We start from the raw sequence: 15,756 nt of genomic DNA on the forward strand, positions 1-15,756 counted from the left end.
CCATGACTGTGTGCAACACAAGTTGGTGCTTACTCATACGAACATACAAATTAGGAGCAGGAGTCCTATTGTCTATACGGAAAATAACCCTAATCCTTATTGAAGATTTATATACCTCTTGATGTACAGTAGTATGATAGGCATGCCTAATACATAATACTATTTGGGTTACATCATGCAAATGCACTATTGCTTTAGAACTTTTACTCTACATGATGTTTGGCGGAGTGGCTGGTGGTGTGTCAGAAGATGCACCATGTTAGAACTATAGAGATGTTACGTATGTAATGCTTAGTGTACAATTCCAGCCACTGATTCATGGTACTGAGCAATGGTCGTTCTGCATTTATTGAGGTTTAAATCTCAAAACTGTCCATTATTATGTGAAAACAGTAAGAGTGGCCTTCATATGGATTATATACACATCTGTAAGCTTTGGGTTGTTTGTATTTAGTGAAAGAAATGCAATAAACTGAGGAATGGAACTTGAGAATTAGTCAATTCCACCTATTTCTTTTGGTTATTGAAGATTGCCTTACCAAAAAACATTTGAAATGAACTACAGAAGCCCAAATTAATTAATTAATTTTTCAAACATTGAAATAAATAAACTAGCAAAGACTTGAGGAAAGAATTGGTTAGATGAAGTAAATAAAGTGGGCTGTGGAATTAATAAATCCATTAATCAGTATGGTTTTAGGAATTAAAGTGGGTTTACAGAGAACGCGGGAAATTGCCAATAAGTGACCAAATTAATAATGAATAGGAAAGGTAGATTTACACAATCATGAAAGTAGAATTAAGTTGGTAATTAATAAATTTATTAAAATAGAACAGTGCTAAATGAATTCAAGATACAGGATTTATGAACTTAAATTGGATTTGCCCAGAATTGGAAGAAACAGCACCAACTAAGTTAATGAACCAGAGCCATCAAATAAGTTTATTTGTTGCAGACTTTCTTTTATTAGCTGGGGAAAAAAATGAGAAAATTGGCAGCAAATAAATTAATGCAAATCGGGGGGGAAACAAGTCAGTGAAATTCTGCAATCTTGTGAAGGATCAGGAGTGAAGGTGATTGGAGCCCAATTGATTGGAAGGGTGGTATCAAAGGATAAGGAGAAAGGGAGAAGCCGAGTAGCTTGTTGGCCAAGCAGGAGTCTCAGAATGGGACCGATAGGTGGAGACCAAGGAGTGGTGGAAAGGAATTTTGTTGGGAGAGGGCTGCACAGACAGATGAAGAAAATGGCAGGGAGAATGCAGCTGCAAAATCAGGCTAACAGGAGGTCTAAAGGGGCGGGGGTGTGTGGGGGGGAAAAAGCATCTTAAAAAACTGCAATGACGTACGTGGCTGTAAGCACAGTAAAGAAATAAGATTTCAGGAGCTGGGAAAAAGTTAAGAAATTTGCTCTTGTAATCTCAACAGCTTAAGTTGAAATACAAAATTGGCGTAGCCATTTCTACTGGTAAAAATCGTGATAACAGGAAGTAAGCTTTGTGGACAGGAAACGTGCACTGTGTAAGATTTTCTCGCCTGTGTGCACTTCCTTTCTGTGCTGGTTGATTTCCAGATACATTTTTGTCTCTGTCAATGTTTTCACATTATAAATACCTGTGTTGACAGTTAAAGGATATCATGATATATAGTAACACCTGTTGGAAATTGGACGGGAGTAGAATGGATCATATTCAGCTATGATACCCCTCCATCATTAAATAGGCTACTGTTCGGGTTTGGATGAAGTCTGCCCTCTGCCAGTATTGTTGAGCCAACCCTTAGACAATCTGTCTTCTGGAAGTAGCACTTGGCCAACTTGACTTTGCTTAGTTGCATTGTCAAGCATGGAAGTTTTTTTTTAGATTAGAGATACAGCACTGAAACAGGCCCTTCGGCCCACCGAGTCTGTGCCGAACATCAACCACCCATTTAGACTAATCCGACACTAATCCCATATTCCTACCAAACATCCCCACCTGTCCCTATATTTCCCTACCTCCTACCGATACTAGTGACAATTTATAATGGCCAATTTACCTATCAACCTGCAAGTCTTTTGGCTTGTGGGAGGAAACCGGAGCACCCGGAGAAAACCCACGCAGACACAGGGAGAACTTGCAAACTCCACACAGGCAGTACCCGGAATCGAACCCGGGTCCCTGGAACTGTGAGGCTGCGGTGCTAACCACTGCGCCATTGTGCCGCAAATATTTAATTGGTATTTCTACTCCCCCGTAGCAGATTTTTTTTTGACTACAATTTAATGAGTTCATCCCAGTTGGAAGCTGTGTCAGGCAAATCATGCTAGATTCAATCCTCATTCAATGCTAAGTTAGATAATCTTGGCTGGCGTGCCAGTAGTAATTCTTTCCTTGGCGACTGAGTTAGGGAGAGGAAAATATGGCAGAATTCCCACTGTAAATTGCTGGAACTGTTTGTTTGTGGATGTTAGGTGAGAACAGATGGTTATGGTTGTTGGAAATTAGTCATCTCAGCCCCAGGACATCACTACAGAAATTCCTCAGGACAGTATCCTTGGCACAACAGTCTTGAACAAATTCATTAATGGCTTTCATGGGGCTGTAGACTGATGTTTACAGTTAGTCAGATAATGAAGCCATCCATGTCTGCATGCAGCAAAACCTGGGCAGCATTCAGGCTTGGGCTGACCTGTGGCATGAATGTTACTTGCTACTTAAGTGCCAGGCAATGACCATCTCAAATAAGAGTATCTAAACACCACCCCCCCCCCCCCCCCCCCCCCATCATGACATCCAGTGGTGGTGGTATTGCCAAATTCCCTACCAACATCATCTTGAGGGTTACCATTGACCAGAAACTGAAATGGACAAACCACATAAATACCATGGCTACCAGAGCAGGTAAGAAGCTGGATATTCTGCACCAAGTGACTCACCACCTGTCTCTTCAAAGCCGCTCCACCTGCAAGGCACAAATGAGGATTCTGAATGAAATACTTTCCACTTGCCTGGATGGCGGCAGCTGCAACAACACTAGATATTTGCCACCATCCATGATAAAGCAGTCCTCTTGATCAATACCTCATCCAGTAGTTGAAACATCCAACCCATCTACCACCAGCATACTGTGGCTGCAGTGTGTGCTATACAAGATGTACTGCAGCAACTTGCCAAGGCTGCTTCAGCAGAACTGCCCAAATCTGTGCCCTCAATCACTTAAAAGGACAAGGGCATCAGGTCTATGGGAACACCCAGCACCTCCAAGTCATGTACTATCCATACTTGAACATATATTGCCACTCCTTCATCGTCACTGAGTCAAACTCCTTGAACTCCCTATCTTGTAGCACTGTGGGAGCATTTTCCCAAAACGCACTTCAGTTCAAGAAGGCTCACTGCCGCCGCCACCACCTCGAGGGCAACTAGGGATGGGTGATGAATGCTGGCCTTGCCAGTGATGCCCACATTCTGAAAATGAATTTAAAAAGGACAGGATGCTGTTCAGCTTTGAAGCTTTCCTACAGTTGAATAGCCTGCCAATGCACATTAATATAGCTCAGCTTTAAGTGATGGCCACTTGGATGAAGTGGTTTGCATCTGTGGAATCCCAGCAAAAGTCACTGCGAAGCAGCAAAAAAGTTGTCATTGGGATGATAAAGGAGCTGTTTCTTCCTCTGGTTGTGTTGCTGAAATGAAGTCAAATCTAATTAATTTTTTTTACCTCAACTTTTAATTCAGCCTTTCACTCCACAAACTTGAAAATTGTTGCAATTGAAAAAATAGATATGCGTATCCATGTTTCTCCACATCCATTTGTGTCCTCTCGATGTCAAAATTGTTAATTCTTGACTGTACACTACTTTTTCCAAAGTTGCACATTGATGTTCTTGGATCTTGTGTATTGTGTAAATGGTATTGAATGAAAGCATTAGCCCTTAAAAGCAAAATACTGCAGATGCTATAAATCTGAAATAAAAACAAGAAATGCTGGAAATACTCAGGTCTGGCAGCATCTGTGGAGAGAGAAGCAGAGTTAACGTTTCAGGTCAGTGACCCTTCTTCAGAACTGCTGACCTGAAACATTAACTCTGCTTCTCTCTCCACAGATGCTGCCAGACCTGCTGAGTATTTCCGGCATTTCTTGTTTTTAGTTATTTAAATATGTTGGTCACTGATTGCAGCCTTGAATTCAGAGTACATAACTTCTCTCTATACCATGCATTCCTAAAGATCACAGAGAAGTTTGAGGCAGGTTTTTTTGTAAATTTGTACTTTAGCATTCCATTTTACTTGTTGGAATGTATTTTTTCAATTTTGTTCTTAAGATCCGGAGCTTTTACTGTTGAACATGTTTTCCAGTGATTTTTCTGTGATATCTTTTAAATAATGCTGTACAGTGTACTGGTAATAGAGTGGAGAATAACCACCTTGATTTGTAATTTCAAATTGCATGTTAATGTGACTAAATGGCGAAATTAAATGAATTCGAAGAGTAAGCATTTACAAAAGCTATAACTTATAGTGCCTCTTAAGCTAGTAAAACATCCCAAGTGCTTCACAGGAGCATTATCAAACAATTATTTGACACCAAGCCACACAACAGACTATTATAGAGCACATGGCAAAACTTTGATCAAAGAGAGAGGTTTTAAAGAGCATATTAAAAGAGGAAAGCGAGGTAGAGCGGCGAAGAGGCTTAAGGAGAGAGTTCCAGAGCATAAGACCAAAGCAGCGCTCCGGGCATGATCCTGCTTTTTCAAACTTTTGTATAGATTTTGTTGAACAAATAGTCCTGCTTCCAATAAAACATTGCAGTCTTGCTTTATTGGTTCTCGATCTCATCTTTGACCTTTTGTGATGCCTGATTATATAACATAGTATAATCCAAAAGTGAAAATGAATCTTTCTGCAATGAGGTTATAACTGGAATGAGGTGCTCCATTTTGTTTTATTTGCGTTGTACCAAAATGTCCCATCTTCTTCAAATACATTGTAGGTCAATCTCGCCAATCTATGGAAGAAGCCAAGAATACCATGTTGAGAGATCACTGCATCAGTCCTACAGTGTCGAATCGAGAGGATTTGGTCAAAGTTCAGGAAGACCTGTACAGTGGAGGGAAGAACGAGAGAATTGGAACGAAACAGGAAATGTCGAACCAAGATCCGAAGATGTACATTATAGTAATGTTCATCATGAAGTTTTTGAGTATAGGCAGCCTTCCCCAAATACAAGAAGAGTGGGATCAGAACATATAGCAACAACTGGAAGAAACCTTTGCTTTCAAGAAAGAGAAGGAAACCGAACCTACCCACTTCCTTCAAGATTTCTTGAAGATAATCCATACCATGATCATGATGAACGGCATTGTGACAGCAATGAATGGCATAATCAGCGGCACCATGCTCACAATGAACGGCACCATGATCATAATCAATGGCAAACTGACCATGATGACTGGCACTACCCAACGGAAATCCCAACTCATGGCAGATCGTGTAACGAAAAGCCCAAGAGCGTCAGAGGTGATCCGGAAATGAATACCTATGACCGGCCAGTATCTACTTTTTATGGCTGCACAGAAAAGTGGCATGACTCAGAAGGCTTTAGAAGTCATGGTTTACATGAGGAAAGGCATTCAGGTTCTTCACGTTCTCCTGGGAGATGGGCTGAAGAGTTGCAGGATAGGAGCTCCTACCAGAAGAGGTATTGGAATAGAACCATTAAGGCTATGTTTTGATGTAAAACCTCAACTGAATAAAAGTCACATTTGTGAGTTGAGGATTTAAAACTTGAAAGCCCTTTGTCCTAATCTGAAAGTGAGCAATTATGTAAATATTGAGCTCTTAAGTTGTTTTGCAAAAGAGCAGATTAATGGCTAGAAAGCTGAGGACCACTTTTTTTTTTCCCTCAGCATCCTGCTGAATGGCTTTCAGAAGGATAAAGGGTTAAACTAGTAACCTGGGGAAAACACTGCTTTCGAGGCATTGCTCCCAAATTTACTTCGTGTTACCAAAACTTAATTCTCACTGTCTTCTCTCTACTGCAAGTGTAAACTGCTTTATGTCAACACAGGTATCCAGAGGAAGGTGAAGTCAAAGGGTACAAAGAAGCATCTGGAGGAAGCTGGGTATCTGGAAAACATGAGGTGATAGAACATGAACGAGATTTAAAATGGAGAGAGGAGAAATTCCCTCATAATAAGAAAAGCTACCCCTCTGCATCATACGGTGATTCAGAGAGCACACGTGTTAAAGATATGCCAAGAGACCGCTATGGTAGCAGTGATCGCTTTGAAGATTATGTGCAGGTAAAGAGTGGATATGTACATTCACAGAAGTATCCTGAGATGCACTCCTCTTCTGAGCATCACCAGATAATTTCCAGTGAAAGACAGCAAGGATATTCAAACAAAGATAAAGAGTTTACAACCAGCTGCTCAACTGATAAAGAGGTGAGTCGTTTTCACAGTAGCGGTAAGAAATCAGGTACTGATCTGAACAAAACAGAGGGACGCCACTCTGTATCAGGCAAATATCCCGTTCCTGAGCATTACTCCGGCAGGTTTCAGCATGTAGGCAAGAAAGAAGTAAGCCCAAGATCTACAGCAACCTCGGCAACAAGAGGACGAGCAGAAAGAGGAAAGGAATTGAGAAAGCGTTCTGAGTCTGCTAAGGACCGACGTGACAATGCTCCTAAGCGATCAAGCCATAGATCTTGTCATGTGGAAACTTCACGACATGCTACTAATAGTGAGCGAGACAGTACAACGGAGTCCCTAACAATCAAACTAGATATGAAGAAAACTGTGAACAAGTACAGGTATTGTCCTTAATTCGTTGATCATATGAGGCTGGGTAAAGAAATTTCATACAATTTTTATTATCTACCTAAAGATTTAAATTGTAGTACTCTTCTTCCCTTACAGAAAGCAGTCTGTTTCCAAATGCTTAAATATGTGATACAGCAAAAGCTTCAGCACCAGTCTCTTTCTGTAACGGAGGTACTGTCATTTCCGGTTTATCCAGTTTTTACTCTACACTTTTGCCTTTGCTGATCCTCGCAATTCTACAAATGCTTTAGTCTCCGATGAAGGGAAAAGAACTGGGAGAAATTCATTACTATGAACATGTGCTACTTTGTCTTAATTTTCTGAAGCTTGATAAAGGAATTGCATTCTTAAGCACCAGGAATTCCATATATTATATAATACAATCAAGCAGCAAAAATAAGAATGCCTAAGGATGGAGCAGATCGTTTGTGATGGGCTTCTACCAGATTGCGCCTCTGCCATAATTTATATTAGGAAAAGAAACTGAAATCAATATTAATTCCAAATGAAGATCTTAGGAGCATCAGGATGTTCTTTCTAGTTTTGGAAGTTTGGTTGAAGACCTACCTTCATTATGAAAAGCTGGAGACAATGAGTGGAAAATTATACTGGAAAAATAGCAGCTGTCCAGACCTGGTACCGAACTCTGATAACAGGCATTGTGAGACAAAATTCTCATTGCAAATGTCTACGGTATTTCTTTTTCAAGTGGAATATTAACTTCTCAACATTTGAGTATCTTTCCTGTATGAGGAGCAGAAATTGTATACAACTACATCAAGGAAAGTGGGAGTATTGTCTAAATTGTGTTTTTATTTGTGTTTATATCCATTTTGAATGGATTAATCTGGTTTGTCCTATAACAATTAGACAATCTGCATATATAACAGGAAAAGCTACATAATTGTGCTGGATTAAGTTTGATGTCTTGTCGTGGTCCAGGTGAAAACTACAGGAAATGAAGCCTACATGGATTCCTTGAAAAATTCATGCATTGCAAATCTTTGTGCAAAGATCTAGTGGGATATCGTCTATCAGCCTACATTACAATAGGCTTGTACCTTGTCAAGATAGTGTAATAAAATCAATAAACTGCACGTCTGTCAACAGGAAAGGATTGCTGTCTTTGCAGTCCATGCAAGTATTTGTTTGCTGTGGATGGGCAGTATCCTTCTGGGCGCCCTGGTCAGTGTTTGTACTTTGGCATCATCTCTCTTTGTGAAAATGGAGAAACTCATGCGTTGATTTATCAAATTGGAAAGATGCACAATGGAACTTGAAAATAAAATAATTACTTCCATCATAACTGGAACCCATCAACATTCAATCTTGCAGATCTTGGGTTCAACAAATCCAAATAACAGTTTTCTAAGAGCATGTTGATATATTATCAAACTTATAATTCTTACTATACCTTTTTTATGCAATCATTTAGTAGTGACAGCACAACCAGTAAATGAAATCAGTTCATTCTGGAGTAGTACTGATCAAGAGTTCAGTAGGCTTCTAATTTGAAGTAAACAGCTCCTGTGAAGTGGAAATTGAGATGCGTTAAACCTGTTACTGGATCATGACATGCAACATGTTACTTGATGGTTGACTTCTTCTGGCCTCTTTATTCAGGTGAATTTCAAGCCATTATTTAATTAAGTTACCCCAGAAAACGTCATGAGAGTGACTACTGCCATTTCAAGCAGTTAAACGTGAAGCTTCCGGTTTCAAAAAGGAGGATCCTATTGTGATAGTTTCTAGCGGAAAAGGAAATTTCAAAATGTAAAGAGGCACATTACCACAAGCCGATAAAGTTTTAATTGTACGTAAATCACTGCCTCTATAATGAAAGATGCATTAAATGATTAGCAAATTGACTCTGCAGAGTGGGCTCGATAGAATGAGAAGAGCACAAGAAGACATTCGGGGGGCAAAGAGCCAATATCATACTTCAAAATATAAATTGGTTACAACTTGAAAATTGTACAGCTGCTTTTTATGCTAAATTACGCAATTGAAGTAAAAGGATGTCGTGCTGTTAGATTCTGGATATTAATCTAGCAGAACCCTAAGAAAAAAGTCATGTAACTGAACATTTTGGAGAAATATTGAAACCAGAGAGTCTAAGCATCTCCCCTTGCCAATCAACGCATTGCTATCGTTGAATCCGCCACCATCAACATCCTGGAGGTCACCATGGACCAGAAGCTAAACTGGACCAGCCATGTAAATACCGATGCTACAAGAACAGATCAGAGAATTCTGCAGCGAGTAACTCCTGACTCCCCAAAGACTGTCCATCATCTGCAAGGCACATGTCAGGAGTGTGATGGAATACTCTCCACATGCCTGCTTGGGAACAGTTCCAACAGCACTCTAGAAGCTCGACACCAGCCAGAACAAAGCAGCCCGCTTGATTGGCACCCCATCGACCATCTTCAGTAGCCACTCCCCCCTCCATCAGCACACAGTGGCAGCAGTGTGTACCATCTACAAGATGCACTGCAGCAACTCGCTAAGGCTCCTTCGACAGAACCTTCCAAACCTGCAACCTCTACAACCTAGAAGGAAAAAGGGCAGCAGATGCATGGGAATACCACAATCTGCACGTTCCCCTCCAAGCCACACACCATCCTGACTTGGAACTATATTGCCATTCCTTCACCGTCGCTGGGTCAAAATCCTGGAACTCCCTTCCTAACAGCACTGTTGGGGTGCCTACACCACATGGACTGCAACGTTTCAAGAAGGCAGCTCACCACCTTCTCAAGGGCAATTAGGAATGGGCAATAAATGCTGGCCTTGTCGACGACACCCACATCCCATAAAAGAATTTTTAAAAAAAAGGTTTTCAGATAATAAAAGATGGCACAGTGTTGACTGCCGTTACAACTTGTTTGCCTTCTACCATCCTGGGAGTCGCATGATGCAACGATAATGCATAGAATATGTTATGAATCATAGCAATCAATCTCTCCCCATGAGTCTACAATGGATCCAGACAGGAGGTGAGGGAAACCCCAGCGGTGGAGAGCTTTAAGATCCATAGGGCCAACATCATCTCTTCCTTCCAAACCTGCTACGCTTGCCACATTGCATGTCTCAAATTCCTCTGCATACTTTATTATCTGAAAGAAATCTAATTTGCATTTGAATGATTCAATACTAACTGCTTCCATAATCTCCCTAGGGAGCCTGTTCCATAGATTGCTCACTCACTCAGTCACTGAAATAATTCTTCAATTTATCCCCCTTTCAAGCCCAAGACTTATCCTCTATTCTGCTGTTCTGGACCAGGTGAAAAGGCCTTTCATAGTATATGAATCATAATTGTTTTTCTCTCTGCCCATTGCTAAATAGAAAGTGGACAATCTGAAGGAAAATTCTGCTGCTTGTTATCATCCACCAAGTACATCACAAGCCGAATCAGCATTTCAATTCAGTGTAAACCAAAAACAAGTCGAGCTCTGATTTAATCTTACATGGGGCAGGATGTCAGAAATGCTCCATCCATCAATATTGGCGACCACGCTCTGGAAGTGGTTCAAGAGTTCACCTACCTAGGCTCAACTATCACCAGTAACCTGTCTCTAGATGCAGAAATCAACAAGCGCATGGGAAAGGCTTCCACTGCTATGTCCAGACTGGCCAAGAGAGTGTGGGAAAATGGCCCACTGACACGGAACACAAAAGTCCGAGTGTATCAGGCCTGTGTCATCAGTACCTTGCTCTATGGCAGCGAAGCCTGGACAACGTATGTCAGCCAAGAGCGACGTCTCAATTCATTCCATCTTCGCTGCCTCCGGAGAATACTTGGCATCAGGTGGCAGGACCGTATCTCCAACACAGAAGTCCTCAAGAAGGCCAACATCCCCAGCTTATACACACTACTGAGTCAGCGGCGTTTAAGATGGCTTGGCCATGTGAGCCGCATGGAAGCTGGCAGGATCCCCAAAGACACATTGTACAGCGAGCTCGCCACTGGTATCAGACCCACTGGCCGTCCATGTCTCCGCTTTAAAGACGTCTGCAAACGCGACATGAAATCCTGTGACATTGATCACAAGTCGTGGGAGTCAGTTGCCAGCGTTCGCCAGAGCTGGCGGGCAGCCATGAAGACAGGGCTAAATTGTGGCGAGTCGAAGAGACTTAGTAGTTGGCAGGAAAAAAGACAGAAGTGCAAGGGGAGAGCCAACTGTGCAACAGCCCCGACAAACAAATTTCTCTGCAGCACCTGTGGAAGAGCCTGTCACTCTAGAATTGGCCTTTATAGCCACTCCAGGCGCTGCTTCACAAACCACTGACCACCTCCAGGCGCTTATCCATTGTCTCTCGAGATAAGGAGGCCAAAGAAGAAGATGTACATAAATAGTTGTCATCTACAGCGGACTGCAGTCAATGGATAATTCAAAACTTTCGCATTGTTAGCGCTGTTTTCCTGGGTTATTAACTGCAGTACAGTTTTATGAGGCATTTTGTTAACCACCAGCTTGTGGAAGACTTTATGGTCCAAAAGAGACATGTTGCAGGAGTAGCTTGCGAAAGACAGAGTTTCGATTTCTAGCCACTGAAGTGCCTTTTAGTGTGAAATTTCTTTCTACTCAGCCTCAACAGCATGTATTAAATATTCAATCATTAGTGATATTTTCTGACCATTGGCTTAGTTGTTAAAATTAATGTATTTTTTCTCTTGATAACCACTTTGAAAACTGAAACCTGTTTTTAAGGAGAAACTCCACTTTAAACAAAATCTGTTGTGTATGTATAGTCATGTTAAATACTGCAGTATGTGCAGGAGTTATTTGACAAGAAGATTTTAAGGAAACTAAGGCCAGATCGTTATATATTTTTTTAAAGTCAGGTTTTCAACCCCAGTGGAAACTTGTTTCAGGGCCTTCCTGGCTGCTCCACTGACTGCACTGTGCCTGCCTCTGGGAGCCTTCTTAATGGGGTGGCAACTTGAGACAGCCCTGGGAGCTAATCCAGATCTGAACCAGTCGATATTTTCCCCCAGAATTGTGCAGTTTCCAGGCTACTCTGAATTAATGGCTGGTATAAAAATGAAGCGAGCCTCTCTGACATGCAGATGGCTCCTCTCAATCAGTAATATTGTGGGATCCACAATTCAGAAATTAATTTGGGTAGCACATTTGAAGTTCAAAGCAGAGAACCTGTAATATTATAATCTTCAGAGATTGGGAGAGTACTTCAAACAAAAAGTACCTGCCTGAAAAATAACAGTGCCTTTGGAATCTTTATTTTTAAAATTGCCAGTCTCGGTAACTAGAACATTTTCTAACTTTTGTATTTATGTCTATTTACATTCTTTTGATAAAACTTCATAAATGGCTTATATTTAGTTGTGAATTCTTTGAATGTATGTGGGGATTTCTCCAGGCCTACATCAAGCCATGCTTCAGAGAGACTAATGTCTCAGGATTTGGTTAGTGTTGGCAAGAACCGAGATGAGTTCCATCATGTGTTTGAGCATATGGGTTCATCATTCAAGGCTAACCCGAACATCTCATCAGGAGAATTTGCCCAGGAGATAATCACTTTGGTGCACCAGATTAAAGGTTGGACATGCATTATGGCATCCTCTTTATTTAGTTGCAAGAAGTGCTACTGGTAGTGAGGTGATAGCACTAAAAGCGTTGTTTATCAGTAACATAACTGAATAGGTCATTGAAGTGTAGTCCAACAGTATTTACACCCGCGTTAATTGTAATATTCACATTTTTCAGAATTGTTAAAAATGTTGCACTTTTACCTATTGAAATCTGGGTTAAAATCTAACTACTTTTCTGGTTGTTGAATGTCCTAAGTGAAATGACTTTTGTGCTGTAACTTTAATCCAGTTCCTAACAATCCAATTGACCCTTAAAATTGCTCACTCTACTAGGAGTGGTCACTGTGCCAGTGGTGGTAGTTTTGGGGATGGATATCCTTCATTTTATTGGGCTAATTAGTGGGGCCATTACACTGGTTCTAACCCACATTATTCCTGACCTTGGATGCACCTGATGCTGTCACTTTCTCACTTAAGCAACTTGAAGATTATTTTTATCTGAATGTTGTGCATCCATTTTGTAATGAAAGCCTTATCCCAATGCTAAACTCAGCAGTCTATAGAGTGCAGTTTTTTTTTTACACTATTGTAACCTCCAGAAATCACTTTCTTATCTGTTATAAACATTTAGAGGATGGATAGCTATGTTATGTTCATTTCAAATAATCTGAAGTAAATGTTTTAGCCCTACATTCCCACTTTGTGTCTTATATAAGTGAAAGCAGAAGTAGGCTATACAGCCCCCACTATCCCCATATCCCTTGATTTCCTTAGTGTCCAGAATTTATTACTCTACCCCACAGTCCTCTGGGGTAGAGAATGCCACAGCTTTATGCCCACTGAATGAAGAAATTTCTCCTCATCTCAATAGCAGACCCTGTATCCTGAGACTGTGACCTCTAGTTATAGACTTCCCAGTGAGGGGAAACAGACTCTTAGCATCTACCCTGCCAAGCCCTTTAAGAATTTTATATGTTTCAATTATCTCCCATTCTTCTAAACTCTAGAAGTATAGACCAATTTTAATCACTTTTCATAGGACAATCCCCTCATTCCAGGAATCAGTCTAGTGGGTGGCGCAGTGGTTAGCACCGCAGCCTCACAGCTCCAGCGACCCGGGTTCGGTTCTGGGTACTGCCTGTGCGGAGTTTGCAAGTTCTCCCTGTGACTGCGTGGGTTTCCGCTGGGTGCTCTGGTTTCCTCCCACAGCCAAAGACTTGCAGGTTGATAGGTAAATTGGCCATTGTAAATTGCCCCTAGTATAGGTAGGTGGTAGGAGGATGGTGGGGATATAATAGGGGATATGGGATTAACATAGGATTAGTATAAATGGGTGGTTGTTGGTCGGCACAGACTCGGTGGACCGAAGGGCCTGTTTCAGTGCTGTATCTCTCTGACTCTATGGACCTTTGTTGCACCCTCTCTAAGACAAGTATATCCTTCCTTAGATATGGAGAACAAAACTGTACAGGTGTGGTCTCACTAAAACCCAGTACAATTGCAGCAAGACTTCCTTATTTTTGTACTCTAATTCCCTTGCAAAAAAAGGCTAACATGCCACTTACCTTCCCAATTTAATTGCTCGCTACACCTGCAAGTTAATTTGAGCTTCTTGTCTGTCCAAGGGCATCCATATCCCATTGCATACCAACATTAACAATTTTTCGCCTTCAAAAACTAATTCTGCTTTTCTATTCTTCCTACCAAATTGGATAATTTGGCATTTCTCCACATTATCTGTCACCTTGCCACTCACTTAGCATGTCTGTATCCCTATGCAGCCTCAGTGACCTCCTCACAGCTTATTTTGCCACCTAGCTTTGCATTGTCAGCAAATCATCTAAGTTATTTATATAGATTAATTGAGTGTTGGTTAATCTACATTTTAGCATCAAACATACTTTGAATTATTAGACTGTATTTTAAAAAAATTGGAAGACTCAATTAAATATTGCATTGTAAGATAATAGATTGTAATATGAAGTACCTTGAGATTTAAATTAAATGTTAGTAATTTACCTCAATGTACAATTGGCTTAATTTTAGCTAAAACTGAAATTTCTAGTTTCCTACTGAGATGTTACTCATGGTAATGAGTGGTCATGATTTTTGTTGCAGAAGATCATTTTAAGTCTTCAGATCTAACATTGCATGACCGCTTTTCAAAGTTGCAAAATGCACAGAATCCACAAAGAGAAGAGGGAAAAAATTTGGGCCCTGCGATACACAGGTATTGTAGTGTCACAGTATGCATTTCTAACTTAACTCTTATTCCTTAAGGACATGATTTATTTGTTTGTTTCTCTTTCTGAAAAAGACGGATTGACATGTCATTGGCTGACCTGTACAACCGAAAAAGGAAACGCATTGGCAGAAAGGTACTGTACCCCATTTAATGAGATCATAATTTCAATGCCTTTTGGAATGTACCTAGTGTAACTATTAGTTTATGATTTGGAATATAAGGCTGTGCAGAAATTGGAATCTATGTATGTATCCATCATAGTTGAGGCATATGCGAAGTCTGTGTCACACTTGTATCTGACTACATATAACAACAAAGCACAACTGAATGGGTACAGAACCTCACAGTAAAACATTGGCAAGAAGGTACAAAAATACGTTTATAAGAAATACCGGTGAGGGATGAAGAAATTAGCATGGGGAAAGCCAGTGGGATCAACCAAAATATTTTTTGGAAGACCTTTCAGCAGTCATCTTGTCTTGTCTTGTAGCTCAATGGCATTGCACTAAATAAAATTAGAAGCATCATCTTCTTAGGCAGTCCCTTGGGATCGAGGATGACTTGCTTCCATTCTGGTTCGATGGGTTCTGAGATGGCTCATAAGTCTAATGCCTGGATCTGCAGACATTGCCCCATGAGGGGCAGGTGGTGCTTGAAGGGTCAGGCAGATTTTTTTTTTTTAAATATTCGTTTGCGGGATGTTATTGTTGCTGGCTACGCCAGCATTTCTTGCCCATCCCTAACTGCCCTTGAGAAGGTGGTCGTGAATTGCCTTCTTGAACCGCTGCAGTCTTGAACCGCTGCAGTCTTGAACCGCTGCAGTCTTGAACCGCTGCAGTCTTGAACCGCTGCAGTCTTGAACCGCTGCAGTCTTGAACCGCTGCAGTCTTGAACCGCTGCAGTCTTGAACCGCTGCAGTCTTGAACCGCTGCAGTCTTGAACCGCTGCAGTCTTGAACCGCTGCAGTCTTGAACCGCTGCAGTCTTGAACCGCTGCAGTCTTGAACCGCTGCAGTCTTGAACCGCTGCAGTCTTGAACCGCTGCAGTCTTGAACCGCTGCAGTCTTGAACCGGAGGTGCACCCACAGTGCTGTTAGGAGGAGAGTTCAGGATTTTTACCCAGCGACAGTAATGGAACAGTGA

General features: G+C 41.2%; 1 protein-coding gene across 2 annotated transcripts in view; it reads left to right on the plus strand.

Annotated features, from left to right (window-relative positions):
• The window catches only part of LOC137374284 (BCLAF1 and THRAP3 family member 3-like), a 70,614-nt gene that overhangs the window by 27,223 nt on the left and 27,635 nt on the right, over nucleotides 1-15,756 (plus strand). For both annotated transcript variants that reach the window (XM_068040089.1, XM_068040088.1), the window contains exons 3-7: nucleotides 4,976-5,683; nucleotides 6,053-6,799; nucleotides 12,198-12,376; nucleotides 14,488-14,599; nucleotides 14,687-14,747. In XM_068040089.1, coding sequence (XP_067896190.1) covers nucleotides 4,976-5,683; nucleotides 6,053-6,799; nucleotides 12,198-12,376; nucleotides 14,488-14,599; nucleotides 14,687-14,747 — 1,807 coding nt within the window. The remainder of the gene's footprint in view (nucleotides 1-4,975; nucleotides 5,684-6,052; nucleotides 6,800-12,197; nucleotides 12,377-14,487; nucleotides 14,600-14,686; nucleotides 14,748-15,756) is intronic.

The sequence above is a fragment of the Heterodontus francisci genome, chromosome 10 (genome assembly GCF_036365525.1).
Source record: "Heterodontus francisci isolate sHetFra1 chromosome 10, sHetFra1.hap1, whole genome shotgun sequence".
NCBI lineage: Eukaryota > Metazoa > Chordata > Chondrichthyes > Heterodontiformes > Heterodontidae > Heterodontus > Heterodontus francisci.